Below are 18,019 nucleotides of genomic sequence, written 5' to 3' on the forward strand. Positions count from 1 at the left end.
ACAAACACTTTACCCACTGAGCCATCTCCAAAGCCTCAAGGCATTGTTGACCTCAGCCATCTAGCCTAGCATAGAGAACCTATGTCCCTGACAGAAAAGCTCCCCATTCGAGCAAATGGCCTGGTGGTCCCCAGGAACCTTGGTGGAAGTAGGCAGTGTGCAGGAAGTCAAGGCCAAGTCACCGTTCTGTCCATCAGGACCAAGCTGTGTTGAGAGCCCAGCTGCCCTGTCTTGGGTGGTAGCTGACTACTTTATGATATACAAAGCCAACAAATGATCTCTTTTTGTCTACTTGGCAAAGCCTTCTTGAGAGAGTTCTGAGAAGCAAGGCCAGGACTCCTGAATTCTCATAAATCTTTTAATAACAGTAAATGAAGAAAACATTGTAACAATAAGTCCCATGGGGAGGGTTTCTTTTCATTCAGGAATCTTCAACAGCAGAAACACCTGAGGCTAAGATTCAAAATGCTAAGTACACAATTTAAGGACCATTTATTTCCAAAAGGTGGCTGCAGAACCCACTTCATTACAATCAAAGGGATTTTACAAAACAGAGAAAGCGCATTACAAAAACACCCCAAGAGGGGAGGTAGACTGGAGGGGGTGGGGAAGCATGTCCCAGAAGCAGCCGGACAAAGAGGCTTGATTTTGCTGCCATCTAGGGAGTTCAGAGACTGGCTCTCAGAAGAGCCCTGCACAGGAGGGTAACAGTACACAGCAGTCTCAGCTTGAGAAGAAGGATGGGGGACAGGCTTTCCATGTCCCAGAAGAAATAACTGAACACCATTCAATCCTGGTCTCTTTGCTACAATTACATCAAATACATGAAGAATGCTTTCAAATCTAACATAATGTTGACACCAAAATAAATCAAGAGTTTTCCAAAACATCATCTTCTGCTTCAAAGAGCTTTTGGTTTTGACTGGTTTTTCATTGAGTAGGGATGGGTGTCTGCTCAGTGCCATGAGTGGCAAATCAGTGTACAAAAGTGTCACAGACAAAGGCAAGCCATTTGGTCTTCCTGCACACAGTGAACACAGTGCATATACCAGAGGAAGACTAGCTCCTCTAATGGACTTTTACCTCAGAGACAGCTGGACCAGGAGGAGACAGGATGCTCCTTCCTAGTCTGGGGACTTCCCAAGTTGCCAGAGAGGCCTGTTCCTGGCTCACAAAAAAACAGAAGCGATGTCTTGTCCTCCTCCCCACCCCTGCTTCTGGCCTCCCTTACAGTAGAAACCATTAAGAAACCCTTGTCCCAAAGAGGACAGGTGCCAGAATTCCCAGGGAAGTCTATTTGGCAGAGAATTAAAAGGGGCCCAGTGCCATCTCCTGAACACCCAGCTCAGGACATTACCCAGCCCCAGTTCCACTGTTGACACTGAGCTATCCATGAGAAACTTGTAATTACATTATGAAACACTGAATCACCCATATGGTCACACATAGCAAATCCCTACCAGAGGCACCATAGACTAAAGTGCATAGCCAACCCTACTTAGCCCACACAGACCCCATAGATCACCCCCACAGGTACAAAGAAGTCCACAGAAAGACAGAAGACAGACTTAAAGAGGAGGAGGAGGTGGCTCCCCAATCCCATAGCATGTCACAGGATGACAGAAGACCATGCTGCAAGGCTTCTGAGAAGACACTGGGCCAAGTCTTATATATACAAAACCAAATACTAGGGGCAGGAAGGATCTCTAAGCGGAGACGCTGGCTTAGCCAACTGTACGCAGCCCCCTGACCACAGACAATTAGGGCTTGAAGAGACATTGTTTGTTCCTGCTAGGCACCTCTCTGAGCACTCTCGCCCAGGCCCAGAGCTCACACATGCTGGTAGGGAATGACAGGCCCAAGGAGGAGCTGCCAAGTCAAGGTATACTGCCTTCTCCATCCTTGTACCACAGACAGTAGAGGGTAGGCTCTGGACAGACCTAGGGACAACTCCCACAGCAAAGTGCTAAGAGCCTAGGCAGGTTACCTCTTGCCGTGTAGGTTTGGACCAAGGTAAGAGTGAGATATATAGACAGTGAAGAGGTTCCATGTTCCGCAACATCTCAAACCCAGGCTGAGCCTCCCTATGGAGTCTGTTGAAGGAGCCACAATCTGTTTCATTCAGCTTCCTTAACCAACCTAGGCCCCTGCATGTCCCCTTCACTTCCTCTTTCCTGACACGTATGTTTGATTCTGGCTTGGCCATGCCAGGCAACCTGGCTTTGAATTTCCGCTCTTCCTCTGAGCACCAGAAAATACCTACCGAGCTGGCACCAAAGCAAAGGCAAGCCAATACAGGGAAACCCAAGATGACCGGCGACCTGGACCATGAAGCCTCAGATGGGAAAGGAGGATGTGTGACACTCCCACCTCGGTGGCATTCTGGAGTTGGTCCCCTCGGCTGAGGCCCTCCACCGCTGTTCTATGTTTCGGGCCTCATGGACTCCCCTCCTATGATGTCTCCTTACAGAGAAGCCCCAGGCCAGGGAGGCTTCCCTGCATGCTATTCATCCACCAACTTCTATGAGTGGGCAGGGCGAGTCAGTACCTGAAGAGTCAGGGAGGGAAGCTCAGCATAGCCCTCACAGATGGCAGAAGGCAAAGATGCCAGGGCAGGAGCTCAAGGGCAGCAAGCCTAGAGTTCTTCCCTGCTTTCAGTACCTCGGACTTGATCACCTCATGGCCAGGCAGCCCGTCCCACAATGGCTTCTCTGAGTTCCCGTGTGCTTTCCTGCAGATGCTTCCCCTGAAAGTCCATTGTGTAGAACCATGGCCACCGAGCCGCTGAAGTTCAGCTTAGGCCTAATACCCACAAACTCACATTGAATACTGCATCTGGCACAAGACAATGGGGTGCTCATGGTACAAACATTTCTATTCCCAAGCAAATCTCTTCCTACTAGACATTGACAAGGAGTCAGCAGATAGACAGACACTGGTACCCTTTGTGGTCCACATATAACCAAGTACCTTCCAACCAAAGCTCCTCCCTTCAGGACACTTGATCCTATGGGCCTCAGGTCCACTGAGAGTTCCCTTTCAACCTACATATGGGTTTTGGACACTATCAAGCCTCCAAACCAGTGATGTCGACTTCAGCAGAGTCGAGCTACACAAAAGAAGTCTGACCCTCATAAAACTTCCTTCAGGAACCACAGACACATCTCCTAAGTGCCAGGAATGGCTTGAGAGGACCTTGGAGAAATGTGAGGGTTCCCCCATTTCAAACAGCCAAAAGACAAACAGCCAAACAGCACCCAAGCCCCAACCCCAGCTCGTTCTTCCATGAAGCTGCCTCAGACAGAAAAACAGACAGACACATACACAGACAATGAGGATGGTTCAGGGTCAGCTGAGACTAGAACCCTGCCTATTACCTATGCGATACAGAGTGTGATTCAGGTCGTGGCTTTCTCAAGTTGCCATTTGACTTAGTTGAGTTCTTAATTTCTATGCTCATTTTAGATGTGGATCTGATCTCAGCTTTCATAGGGAAGGTTGCTTGTTTGTTTTTCTGGGGTGCTGGGTCGTCCAGCCTGGTACTATGTCCACCTTTACCCTCTTTCCTTGAGATTCACTGTGGCAACAGATCCCTAACACCCCTGTACAGAATCTTGTCCTTTAGCTGCACACTGCTATCATCATCCGCCCCAGGCAGCACCCTTAGAAGGAGTGGCTGGGCGACTCCCTGCTTTCAGTCATGGGACACCAGTCACTGAAAGAATCTATTTTGGCTGTGAACTGGGAAGTCCCTTGGCTCTGGGCTTGCGGCTGGTATAGAAGCAAGGCCTTGGTCCCCTTCTGGTAGGGAGCTATGCTGGAGATGAAAGGGGATCCCAGCATGAGCCTGGAGGTCCCTGGCAGTGGAGAAATGAACCCAACACTACTTCATTGCTGGGATGCTGGAAGAACTACTGCTCATTGTCCTCCCCTTCCTCAACTGGCTGTTGTCAAAAGCACCGACAAGCCATATGGAAGGGGATGCTGACTACCATTTCCCTGGGTAAGGCCACGCAGACGGGGTGGGCCACACAAGGGGCCCAGAACCAAGGGAAGGAAAAGGAGTAAGCTCCAGCCCCGAGCTCCTTCCCTGGGCACCAAGAGTCATCCGAGGGGAGGAGCTGGGGAGGGAAGAGTAGTGGAGGAAAGGGCCAGAGAGGAGGGGAAAGGAAATAAACCAAGCATTCTATCTGCCCTGTCCAATGATTTCATCAAGAGCTGGGTATTCTGAGTCAAGTCTGGATTTGCTTCCTCAGGAAGAAACAAAACAAAAACAAAAACAAAAACAAACAGAACTAAAACAAAACCAAAACCCCAAGCACCTTTAGTCTATTTTCTTGGCTGGAAGCCGGAGCAAATCCAGCAGATATTTACACAAGGGCCCAGCCATGTATGAGAACAGGATGACCAGCTTCCCGTGGGTCATTGTCATGAGAGTCTGGTGTCCCGAGGCCCAGATGCGATACCAGGGGCCGTAGAATGGGTCTGAGATGGCCGGACACAGCATGTTGTTCAAATTCACTTCGGTGACCTGCAGGGACAAGGGAGGTAGAGTGAGCGTTCGCCATCCCGAGGCTGCCTCTGGCTACTGCCAGTTCAGCCATCTCTCCCTAGAGGTGACTAGACAAGGAGGGATTGACCAATCCCCGCCTGTTCATAAAGGGGCTTCTTCGCCCTAGGCTTTCTGAGTGAGTGACGGGTCGCTGTCCTGGGCCGCTGTCCTGGGTCGCTGTCCTGGATGAAAGCTGTTTAGCTGTGCTCAGTCTTGCTTTCCAGTTGGGCCCAGAGTCCATTGTTACTCCTAAGTGTTCATTGTGTGTGCCTAGCTCCTGGAGAGATATTATGGGATTTTTTTTAAAAAATCCATTAACTGCATGGTTTCCTGTCTCCAAGTAGCACGGGCAATCAGCTGACTGCATCCGACGTCAAACTAAATGGTGGCCCCTAAGCTTGACATGCCACGAGGAGGTCTGAGGGGCACACAGAAGATGCTGCGAGGGAAGTGGCGCTTGAATGGACTCATGAGAAGATGGACAAGGGTTAATGGGAGGAGTGGGTGAGTAGAGCTTTCCTGGTGGGAGGTGTAGCAGAACACAGCATGTATGACGTGAGCACGCAGACACTCCTGGAATCCAGCATTATCAGTGGGGTAGCAGCGAGAGGGAAGGAGCAATGGGTGTGCAGGGCAGAATCATGCTGAGTCTTCCCACAAGCACAGGCAGCATTCACACTACTGGCAAAGAACCCAGGCTACCTCCGGCAAACCAAAAAGAGCAAGGAAGAAAAAAGTGAAGGCTTCAACAGAGGCACTGGGGACATCCAGTTCCAGGCCCCTTATCATGCAAGGCCGCACAAGGCTCCACATGACTAACGCTACATTAGTGCCAACCACACAAAACCAAATATGGCATCTCTGCCCCAAGGACAGCCGTACCACCTGCCTTCCAGAGCTCTTAAGAGCTTGCTCACAATAAAGACAAGCCCCCACCATCTCTCAAGGAAGCTGGGCTTTTGGATCATGTTACAGTGACATGGAAAACTCCCTTCCCTCCCCTCCCCCCAGCAATAAACTTTCCGTCCTCACTTTTGACACTGATTAGATACCCATGCAACATCGACGCTATTGGACTCTGGCCATTGAGGCCAGCTATTTTCCATATTCCAGGCAGTTCTCATACTACAGAATGCTCTGGGGGGCTCCCAACACCTCACATCCACTGGCCATACAGCTGAATGGTCTGCCCGAGGACCTGGAAGCACACCCAGAATGGACCCAACATCAGAGGCCATCACAAAGCCCAGGGCAATCAAGTAAGGGTCCTACAGGCCCAGGAGGTCCACAGCAAAGCACTTGCCAGTTACAGGTCATTGCTTCAGACCCAAGTAGCCATGAGTGTAGGATATGCTTGCCTTCCCAGAAGTGAAGGAATGGCCATTATTGAAAGATTCGGAAGACTCTTTGGAGAGGCCAAGTCTTTGGATCATAAATCAGCATCCCAGACACAACAATCTGATGTCCTGGCCTTTAGCATCATGTATTTTTCAAAACAAAATGATACAACAGCACCAACCAGGATTAATCAAGATTTATGAAGAACTCCAGACAAAGGGGAGAGGAGGGGGAATCTCAGCAAACTTACCAGGCCGAGGATCTGCAGGAAGCTGAAGTGGTAAAAGAACATGAGGCCAGTCGAGAGAAGAGCCCACTGGAAATTGCAGAGGGGCTCTGGGGTGTAAGCACCTGGAGGAAGAGGGGAGATGGTGAGCCGAGAGAAACAGTGACCCACTTCTCCTCTTCTCACAAGGGGTGCAGGTGCTGAGGTCACGGCCACAGCTGCAGCAGGCTTGATGTCTCTCACTTATCAACAACAGCATCTCCCAAGGGTGCTGGTGCTTAGCCAGGAACCATGAGAGCCCCCCCCCTTTAACCTGTTTCTGCCAGCTGATGTTGTACCATTAGAGGGGTTTCTGTTTTATTCTAAAAGTAATTCATGATTATGAGATGTGATTTAGAATTTTTCAAAACTGGAAAGAAGATAGAAGCAAAGGAGGAAAGCATCCCTAGCATTCAACCACCAGAGTAGAATCCTCACTAATTCCTGGGCCATTTTCTCCATGCCCCAGGATTCATTTTTAAAATCAATGTTTGAATTAGTTCTGTATACCTGTATCGGCAACTGTCTTTTTGTCTATATTTATTTCCTTGTATTTCTAAGTAGTCTGACAGGGTAGTTGAAAATGTTGATGTTGAAGTCAAATGAATTTGGGTTCAAATTTTGACTCTACCACTGATTAGCCGTGTCCCCAAGGTGTGGTATAAGAGGTGCTCAGGGCACATCAGTGTCCTCTTCCTACCATCCTTAAGTCTAGAGCCCTTACAAATGGTTTTATTCAGTGCTTGGACCATTTCTCAATTACTGAATGACTTCTCCTAAACAAAGCCATGTATTCCAGATGGATTTCAGACCCTGGGAAGCCATCTCTGTGCTCTGACAGAGCCACAGAAAGCTGCAGGGAGTCTGAGGCAGAGAGACGGAAGACTGGGGTGCTGGCAAGTGGCCTGCATGCTTCAGGAACCTAGACAACACGGTGCTTTCTGGAGGTCAAAAGCATCAAGGTAGAAAATGAAGAGAGGGTGGAGCTGAGGGAGAAGAAGGATGGCAGCAACTCAGAGGTATGCTAATTGCTTGTCCATCACTGGACTGGGGAATGTCATTTATTACTATGCAAAGGAGAGGCAACAGTAGAGAGAAGCAAGGACAAGGGAATGATAAAGTCCATCTTATTTATATATATGTTGAAAACCTGAGTCTGCGAAATAGCCACATGGGGACATTCCTGTAGTGACCACCCAGAACATGATGGGTGACACTGGGGGCACCTGGAGCCTAGAATGTGGAGGTAGTCAAATCCTGGTTCTAGCACTTATGGATTTCAGAGCTTTAGGCAAATCTCAGTATCTCTTCAACTCTGTGTTATTCATCTGTATAATGGGAAAGACACCACCTCATTCACAGTGTTGCTAGTCAGATGAGGTAATAAAGGTATGGTACAGTTCCAGGGATTTAAGAGACTCTAGTTATTTTTATGACACGAGCCACAAACTCCACGAAGAGGATGAGTTGAATATACAAGGGTGGGTGACATTAGCGCACAGAAGAAAATGAACTCATGGAAACACATGTGCACAGTGAGAGAATAAGAAGACCAAAAGCAAGAAACCAAGGAACGTGTGCAAGAAAGGGGAATAGGGAAAAGGAAATAAGTGACAGAAGCCAGGGGAGATCCGGGAAGTTCATTCTGGACAGGCTGAAATATCTGCGGTCTGTGATTTTGTATCAGGACATATTTATAGCTATCGGTGGCCACATTTGGCCCATGGGTTGGATACTCCTTTGGGACCCAATGTTCCACAAAGCCAAGGACCTTCTTTGTCTTTCCAACAACAGCCAACACAGCACTCGGTTGGTAACAATGCATTGAGCAGTATACTGGGAGTGTGAACACTGGTCTGTCTGATAAGGGGGTGTGAGCTGGACACCATGCTGTCGCCCCAGTTTCTGAGGACACATGGGAATGAAGAGACCTGCACGGCTGACAAGGGCCCAGGCTTTCAGACATTCCACTGCAAAGCCTCCATCCATCACTTTCTCAGCTGTCTTTTCATTCCCTTTGACTTCTGCCCACCAGTGGCAGATACCAAAATGGCAGTGCAGGAATGAACTTGCATGTGTGTGTGTCCTTGGCCAGGAGCAAGGTCAGGAGCCATAGTCCTTGGGAAGGAGGATGACGATTCCTTCCCTGTGCTTCTCCCAGTGTTGTGGTGGGAAAAGAACATTTGGGATCCTATTGGGGACATGTTTCTCAGTGTTCTCGCTGACCCTTCACAGAGCCCCATGCTGGAACTCTCGCTTCTAATCTGCATCATCTGTGCCAACCAGACTGACTGTTACCAGAGGGAGGAGCTCTCCCTAAAGCTCCCCTTCACCTCATCCCTGGATGCAGAGTGGACACCTGAGCAATGCTCACTACATGGCCAAGCGGTGGCACAGAGTTGCCGAGGAATCGTAAAATAGAACGATTCAATGTTGGTTCAATGTTAGTAGTACCCTAAAGACTATCTTTGAATTCCTATAAAACCCAACCCACAAAGCACCCTTATCTGCACAAAAGATATGGCCACTTGTTTTCTCTATAATGTTGAGAAACGGGAAATAAGCCAACTACGGAGATAGGTTAAATAAACTACATTGCCTCCATGTTGTATAAACGTCCCCTACCATTCAAGTGGCAATCAGATTGTCCATGCATGAAGAAACCAGACCAGTCCTGGGTGAATAACAACAAATATAAAAGGCAGAACATCAAACAGTAAGGACATGAAAGAAAATACAATGTAGTATCTTAAAAAACAAAGGCCTGGAGGTGTGTGTGTGTGTGCGGGGGGGGGGGGGGGGGTGTCGGACAGCCTCATGTTCCCCACAGGAATTGACTTCCTTCAAAGTTGTGTTCCTGTGTAAGAACAAGAGGCAAGCATCCACTTCTAAGGGCTGAGACAGGGAATCAGTCATTACAGAAAACAGATCCAGCAGCTAGCCTAGCATGGACCTACAGTCATCCTGAGGATCCCAGACAGGAAGATGAGGGGTATTCAGGGGAAATGGACACCTCCTCTGTGAAAGGAGACTGCCTGTGGCAAATATGATCCAATAGTCCACTTCCTCAAAAAACAAAAACAGTAAAAAAAAAAAAAAAAAAAAAAAAGCCCTGATAACCCTGCCTACAGGGATATATGCAAACTGTACGCAAACCCACAGAATTCTCTTTGCTGGATACCTGGATGTGGCCCTTGGAATAATCCTAGTGAAAAACCAGTTTTTGTCAAAAGGAAAGCAGAAACCAAATCGCTTTTGGGAAAATTCAACACATCATAAACCTTTTTTTTTTTTTTTTTCGTACTCTAAGAAAGTGTGTGACATTTTTCTGCTAGCATCTTCTGTCCCAGGAGGCTAGAAGCACATCATGAGTAAAGGTAGGGGAAAAACCAAAATAAGAGTTTCTGTAAAATTCATTTCTGCCAGAAGAAAGCCGTAGAGTACTGGGAACCTAAGCAATTGCTCCAGCAGAAGCAAAGACCCACAGAGGGCCCCCCAAAGGATCTTTCCCTCCTCCTCCACTCTCACAGAGGACAACACCAAGTACTCAAACACTGGGTAGGGTAGCCTGCTATTATCCCATCTTGCTGCTTCCTTCATCTCACTGACTTACTCTTGCAACCAACTCAGGCAATATCTATGATGTACATTGGACTCCATGGCAAAAAGTAGGGAAACAATCTTAGCTAGCTCCTGTCCTTGACAATCTGCGGCAGTTGACAAATGGCAACTGACACGTGGAGGAGCCTGACATAGTGAAGGGAGCATGGTCAGGACTGGGTACCCCGAGGAAGGGAAGCAAACTGGAGAGGGTCAGAGATCAGGAGATTTAAACAACAGGAAGCACCTGGGGTAGGACATGACAGAAGGAACATTCTAGGCCGAAGGCAGAGCCTGAGAAAAGGTATACAGATGTCTGAGGCATGCGATCTGTGGGCAATTACGTGCGGTTCCTTGTTCCAGGGGAGCACAAGAATGTACGAGGTCTCATGTGTCATACCTCGGTAGCTGGAGAGACAAGAAAACAGGACCTCATAAAGGAAGGGCCTTGTTATCCTGGCCAGAAAACTTGGCCTTTATCCTCTATACAGTGAGAGGCCACTGAGCGATCATTAAGAGATGAAAAGGTCAGGTCTATGTTTCAGCCAGCTGGGTGCCTCCGGCAACAGTGGAGACAGTGGACCAGAGGGAAACAGAACTGAAGACAGACTCAGATACGGCTGTGGGGGGACACAGATGGCTTGGCCCTTGGCCAGGGCATAAAGGAAGACCATCTACCAAAACTTCCTGATCGATGACTTCAGGAATCGACAGGTTTAGGGAAGAAAGGAGCTCGGGTTAGGGTACGGCACTGAATGTTGTAAGCTATCCTAGCAGTTGCCTCCATAGGGTTATGGCTGGCCAAGGTCTAGAGCTAGGAAAAGAAAAATGGTTTGAGAATACAGTTTGGTATGTAGCTAAAAGTCATAAAGAAGAGTCCACAAAACATGGTTAACACGGGTCTGGAAAACAGCAATATTTCCGGTGGCTAGGAGAAAAAAAAAAAAAGACCCATAAGATGAGCTTGATGACCAAACTACAGAAGCAGCCATAGAATTAGAAGAGAGGTGTTCTAGAAGTTCAGAGAACACAGTTAAAGAAGGACCAGTGGGGCTGGTGGGATGGCTCAGTGGTTAAGAAAACTAGCTCCTCTTCCAGAGGTCATGAGCTCAATTCCCAGCAACCACATGGTGGCTCACGACCATAGGGGGATCCGATGCCCTCTTCAGGCAGGCAGGTGGATCTATATGTAGCAGAGCACTCATACATGAGAGAGAGAGAGAGAGAGAGAGAGAGAGAGAGAGAGAGAGAGAAGAGGAGAGAGAGAAAAGAAAAAAAAGAAAAGAAAAGAAAAGAAAGAAGAAAGAAAGAGCGAGCAGCAATGTTAAACACACTCTCATTTAGTACTGGCCACTAGACATATAAAGCAGCATACATTTAAATGCATTCAAAGACCTGTCTCCTCATTCATATAAGCCACATTTCAAGTGCTCACTGACCACACTTGCCTAGTGACTGCCATATTAGACAGCGTAGACACAAAGCACTTTCATAACCACATACAATTCCAGTGAGGATATCCTCTGGGCGGGGGGAAGGGGGAGGGACAGCAAAGTCAAGACAAACATTTCACGAAGTTCAGAAACGTGCGTGCCACTGGTGCTCTTGGCTATGACAGTTTCAGGGAAGGAGCTTCGGAGGAGCAAAGTAACAAAATAAGGCAGTAAATTCTGGGGAAAAAAAGTGTCAGGCTATAAAGCCACATAGAAACAATGAGCCAAAGCCCTTGCCCTCTTGGTCTTGTCTCTGGATGCCCTGAGCAGCCCCCTAGGCTTTTTTTCTTTTATAGTTTGGTTTAGTTTCTTCTGTTTCTGAGACAGAATCTTGTAAGGCAAGGCTGATCTTTCTGGCAGAAATCCCCTGGTCTCAGCCTCCCAAGGGCTGGGATTATAGGTGTGCACCTCGCCTGACTTGGGAACTTTTGTTTTTACCCAATGAACCTGTCCCTCTAAAGTCACCTGCTGCCTCAGCAGCCCTCTAAGGTCTCCTTTCCCTAACCCCATGGGGCCATGCTCGATAGAGCAGTGCTCCTTTGCTTGCTTTCCATTGCTCTTTCCAGACTGCTAACCCCTAACCACTGCCAGTGTGATGCCCAGTACTTCTGCCTTCCGCCATCAACTACAGATGATGAACAGTGGCCCTTTCGCTCTGAAAATGTTGCTACCTGGCATGGTGTCACTCTCTCAAACCTTTGCCTTCTTAATTCTTGCTCACTGCTACGTGTCCCTGGAAGAATCTTCCAGGATATACTCAATTCCATGGTCTTGTTTGCATGACCACACTTCAGCCATTCACTTTCATGGGCAAGCCTGAGACCCTGTGAGTAGGAACAGCTGCATCCTCTCTGAGCCCAAAGACAAACATTCCCTTTAGCCATCACTGTTTTCCCTTCCTGATCACTTCTTCGAACCATGACTCCACCTGGTCTTTGACACCAAAAGAATCTGTGATTCAGTCATTGTTCACACCATATTTTCAAACTCAACATTCTCCCTTCTTCCCTCTCCCTCTCTCTTTTCTTTAAGAGAGTTTCTCTGTATAACAGCACTGGCTGTCCTGGAATTCTCCTTGTAGACCAGGCTGACTTCGAACGTACAGAGATCAGCCTGCCTTTGCCTCCCAAAGTGCTAGGATTCCAGCCCTTCTTTCCTTTCTTAAATCCCATGTCCTGTTATTCTGATTATCTTCCTTGACACCTTTGTCTCCTCTCACTATGGCTAGAAAAAACAAATCCTCTGCCCCGGTTAAATTCACCCTCTGTCTTCCCTTGCCTGTCCCTACCTAGCTTAGCATGGCTGGAGAAAAACAGCGGCACTGACTACCCTCATGCCCAATTTGTCATCACAGACCTGAAGTGCATCTTTCATGTTGCCAGGCAATCACACTATATTCCCCTGCCCATTCACTCTCTCGCTTTCTGAGGTCACAATTTAATATCCTCTCCTCTCTTCTCGAACCTTTAATACTTTCCTCCTGGCTTCACTGTCAAACAATGACCTGGGTACTTCCTGCTTCGCCTAGAAAAAGAGAATTACACAAAACATCCTGAGCCCTCACAAGCACATTTAATAAACACCCACACATTAACACTTGCCAGCTTTGCTCTGCCTTCATCTCTGCAACCCAGAAGAATCATGAAGAGAGGGTCTCAGTCAAGGCCAGACTTTCCTTTTGGGACCCTGATACTATTCCATCTACCTACCTACCACTCCACAATTCTTTCTCTTACAACACTAGCTTCCTCTTTCCTACTGGATTAGTCTGGTGACCATGAAAACAAACTAAATGTAGAGATTGCTCTCATTTGAAAACAAAGCACTTGACAGCTCCCGAGAGCTCCCAGTAACTGCTTGTCTCTCCGTTAAAACAAAGATAGAATATCTTTACAACAAATATAGCATTGGCTATATCTGGACTGGCCAAAGTGGTAGCTCCTAGTCATGTGTCACCCAGAGCTTCTAATATAGCTAGTTTGAATTGAGCTGTGCTCTTGGTACAAAGTATATTTACTAAAATATCCCAGCCATAATTTTATATTGGTTATTCTGAATGGTGGTTTTTGGATAAACTATATATAATGAGGTATATTTCTAATATTAGTTCCACCTGTTTGTCTTTGTATTTTTAGTGTGAATATGAACACCTGAAATTATAAACTTAACTCACATATTTTTATTAAATACTCTGCTCTATTTTCCTTTCCCCAAATTCGTCTCTTCTTGCTCTCTGTTAAACCCACTTATATCAGGTTTTAGCCAAGAGGACCTCAACAGGGAAAATTCAATAGGAGGTTTGATGTGTACTTGGGTCCTGGGGGTTGCCCTCTTCGAAATACTACTCAGAGATCCACATGCCAGTAACAGTTGGGTGAACAGAGAGGACCAACCATTTCAGGGTCCCAGCTGGGTCCAGAAGAATGTCTTGGTCATTTCAAGCTGTTTTAACAAACACCATAGATCAGACATCTTAAACAACAAAAATTATTTCCATTTTTTATTTTATATTTTCTATTTCAGAAGGCTAAGAAGTCCACAGTCAAAGTATTAGGTGGTTGCTCTCTTATAGATACCACCTTCTTGCTATATCTTCCTCACATGACAGACAAGAGGGCAGAGGTGCCAGTTCAAGGTCTGCTCTCTAACAGGGGCATAGATTCCATTATGAAAGAATATCTTCTTGCTTCATCTAACCCTAACTACATCACAAAGACCCAAATCTGAAACAGCATCACATTGTGGGACACAGCTTCAATCTACGAATGATCTTAGATCATTAGTCCATAAACAACAGGCCAATGGGCTCCCACATTGCAAGAACAAATTCGAAGTCACTAAGTCTTAGGGATGGTATTATCTAACATTACTTAACTGAAACAATACCCCCCCACACACACACACACACAAACACACCAAACCACCACCACCACCACCACAACAGCAAAGCAATACACAATCCCCAAAGCCGTTCTGGTTATTTTAGTAAATGGCCATCCATTTCATTAAGCAGATCAAAAAGGTTAAACTCACTCTTGACCCTTTCTTCTTTTTCTTTCTCATCCTATACCTGATTCCATCCACAAACAGTTGGCTGTCCCTTTAACATGGACTCAGAACCCAACACCTGTTTCCTATCTGTACTGCATCCCGGTTTGAGCCACCATCATCTGCCCCCTAATTTATTATGGAAAGCAAGCAAGCAACCCTTCAAAACTTTACATTAGACTCATTGGCCTTCCCCTCCTCCAATGACCTCTCCACCACCTATCTTAGCTAGTTTTGGTGTGGTTATCATCTCTAACCTCATGTCCGACTAGTTTCCCCTCCTTCCTCTGGCACCAGCCTTAGTGCTTTATACCTAGTTGCTGGAACAATCTGAAAACACTTCTGCCTCATGGCCATTACACTTGTTATCTCCCCAGCTTGCCATATCGTTCCCATAGAGATCAAAGGGCTTGCTTTTTTTGCCAGCTAGCCTTTGCTCAAATGTCACATTGTCAGTGAAACCTTTCCTTTAAATGAGGCCATTGCATTCAAAAGAGCAGCCCTCCGTGCCCAGGCGGCAGCATCACATACTTTTCCTTTGTACGATCGCCTCTTGCATCGCACTTAACATTTAAGTACCCTATGTAGCGCTTCTCTATTTCTTTCCTGTCGATCTCCTCCCACATGGATGTGGTGTCCATGAAAGCGAGGATACTGACTGGGTTTGCTCTTTGTGTTTCAGTCTCGGCAGCTACTACATGGCCAGACAGCAAGTGGAGATTTCAAAAATATCTGTTGAAAGAATGGCATGTGCAAGGCAGCATGCTGAACTGAAGTACTTCATATAGTCTACCTCTTCATTAGACTTGTGGGATAGAGACAGAGTAGGGGTGGGGACCAGTTCAATAATACAGCATCCTACTTTATATATGGTCTGGAGAATCACAGACCATGCTGGGACTGAGTTAAAATGGAGGCTGAGTGATTCGGGTGGTCTGGGGAGAGTAGGTCAGAGCCTCTGCATTTCTTACTAGCTCCCTCTGACTTCTGAGGCTCAGAGTACCCTTTGATCAGCAAGTTTGTAAACTGAAAGGGAAGGCAGAAGTAGGGAGATTGGGGAGGAAGCTACAACAAGTGATGGAGCAGGGGTGATCTAATCTGAAGTCAGAGAGTCTAGTACGGATGGATCAGAAGGGATCGGGAGGTAAAGCTGGCAGGTTTTCATCACTGGCTAAATGGAAGTTGGGGCTGTGAAGACTCGGGAGCCCCTGATTAACTTTCGATCTCTGTCTCAGAGACACTGAACTGAACAAAGTGCTACTTAAACATAACACACCACTATAAAGCCCTGTTAGGCATTGTGCACAAACTGAGTCCCTGGTGAATGAGCTGGGAGCAAGGGGAGGCCAACTCCTGGATCATTTGAGGCTTAATGTTCATTCTGCCTCAGCCATTCAGAGGGTGGAGATTCAATCTTCCATGGCACAGGACTCCTTGGATGGCTGATTACAACACAGTTTTCTGGACACCAGCCTACAGTTTTGAATTCAGTCGGTCTGAGAAGTGGCCTCCAATCTGGAATCGGAGGACCTGCATTGTTATCAGGTTCCCTGGTTCAGGTGATGCTGCTGATATCCGAGCTACACTGTCCCGGAGGAAGCTGTACGAAATGCAGGCAGGTTCTTAGAACCTGCTTCCTGGGACTCAAACCCTGGAGGTAAGGGTGGATCCCACAATTCCTACTTAAGTAACAAGCACCTTAGGGTGATGTAAAATCTGGGGTTTGTGACAAGACTGGAGGTCCACTGACGTAGGGAGAACCCTGGAGCCTGAAGCCCTAGTGGAGAAAGTCACCAGTAAAGGAACAAATAATTTAGCCAGGTGGGAACCTGCAAGGTGATAAAACTATGGCAGAAAACCCTGACTTAAGCTTTTCCCACAAAACCCCAGTGGCATCCTCCTTACTAGGGAAAAGCCTAGTAAGCCTTGGAGACTCTCCTACCTGCTCTACTGTGTAAGGCTCAGCCCTTGGTCACAATTTACATCCCTCCATTTGGCTCCCAACTCCAATTCACCCCCAACTCAGGAGCCTTTGGGCAGTCTATGTGTTCTCTAAGCCTTTTCCTCTGGCCTTGTCCAACCAAAAACACAGAGTCAAGAAGCCTAATGCTAAGACCTTTCCCAGAACCTTAACCTTTGCCAGCCAGGATGGGTCGCTGAGGTGAATGACCTTAGGGTCAATGTCGAGGCAAACAAAGAGCTTTGGTTCTAGTGGGTCCTGGAAACCACCCAGCAGAGGGGCTATGCCTCAATTCTCAGGTTGATACCGAAACTGGAAACTGGAAGCCAATGGGGAAGTAGCTTTTCCAGATTACAGGACACCAGGATTCTTAAACCCCAGTCTCCAGAAATGTACCCAAGGGCTGCTGAATTGTTAACACCTGAAAACAACAGAAAGACCCTGTTTGATAATTCTGAAGCTAGAGCGCCCTCTAGTGTATACAAGAGGGATTTCCTGCAGCCTGGAGACCAGGCAAAGAGGGGCCAGCAACCAGGGTATTTAGAAAAGACACCTCTTGTTTTCTACATTTATGTTTGAAAAACATAGAATAAGGAGCGAAGAATTGTAAAAGGTATCAGAGTTAAAAGAAATTATCAAGATATCTCTATTGTTTTGTAACCTAGGTATGTTTCTTTATAAATGCATGCTGCAAGGTTTATCAGCAAATCTGGCAAATTACCCTAATTTCAAAGCGCTGATGAGCACTGGCAGTATATGGAGGGGTCTGCAGCTAATTTGATGTACCAGGAAGCAGACTGTGTTGGCCAGTGGCAACCAAGTCACAGACATAGTTAACAGACCAGACACCTAGCACTTGGCAGAGGCAATAGAGTGCCCGTGCCTTTCAAGATCCCACTCTTGCAGGTCGCACGTCACCACTGCTCTCCTCAGGGTCACCATGAACTTCACCCTAGATAGCAGCCCTCCTTTTCACACTGTCCTCTTTCCTAACAGCATTCAGGGGGGATTTCAACATCCGTGTGGGTGCCTCTTCCAGAGCTCTCACTTTGTGGCATCTTGACCCTCCACAGGTCTGCTGGACCTTGTTTCTCACAGCCTGCCATCTGTCATCACACTTGCGGGCTCCACCTCCGAGAGGAAAATCTGACCACAACCTCCAAAGGGTTCAGCTTTCATGTCCTCATTCTTACAGTGTATGGGCTCCTAAACCTCCTTATAAACTACCAACCCCCTTGTTGCCCTTAATGCACACACACACATGAACACACACACACACACACACACACTCACAATACCTACTTGTTCCTCTGCTCTCTCCCAACCTCCCTTCTGTTCAGCCCAGCTTGGAGCCTTTTGATCTTAGCCTCTGGCACCAGCCCTTAAGTTTGGCCTAGTGGGCAGAGGGACTTTTCATCCCTCTCCTTACAGAATTACAGTCGGTAATTCTCAAGGCATCCCATGCTAAAGGTGGGAGCGGAAGAAACCATGGACACTCAACTGTATTGGGTTAATAGGCAGGGCCTTTGTACACTGACAAGCAGAAGCCATCCCCATAATACCGAACAACTAACCCACCACTGCCTATGCACTATTGAAAACACTCTACACAATGATGCATGTACTGTTCATTACAACCCTGCAACGGAAGACGGCTAGTGTTCTTTTGCAAAGAACTCTGAAAAGAAGGAATTTGATGTGGGTCATATTCCTTTGAAGTGCTCCCAGATTGCACGGCCTGTCCACAGGAAACTAGCCTCTGA

At 47.2% G+C, this 18,019-nt stretch overlaps 1 protein-coding gene across 3 annotated transcripts in view; it reads right to left on the minus strand.

Annotated features, from left to right (window-relative positions):
• Nucleotides 1-475: 475 nt before the first annotated feature.
• The window catches only part of Tmem164 (transmembrane protein 164), a 149,083-nt gene continuing 131,539 nt past the window's right edge, over nucleotides 476-18,019 (minus strand). For all 3 annotated transcript variants that reach the window (XM_029472998.2, XM_021153532.3, XM_021153531.3), the window contains 2 exons: nucleotides 6,141-6,241; nucleotides 476-4,531 (listed from right to left, as the gene is read on the minus strand). In XM_029472998.2, the coding sequence (XP_029328858.1) occupies nucleotides 4,325-4,531; nucleotides 6,141-6,241 (308 nt within the window). In that variant the 3' untranslated portion in view covers nucleotides 476-4,324. The remainder of the gene's footprint in view (nucleotides 4,532-6,140; nucleotides 6,242-18,019) is intronic.

The sequence above is a fragment of the Mus caroli genome, unplaced genomic scaffold (assembly GCF_978045245.1).
Source record: "Mus caroli unplaced genomic scaffold, Mus_caroli_1 scaffold_5, whole genome shotgun sequence".
Taxonomy (NCBI): Eukaryota; Metazoa; Chordata; class Mammalia; order Rodentia; family Muridae; genus Mus; species Mus caroli.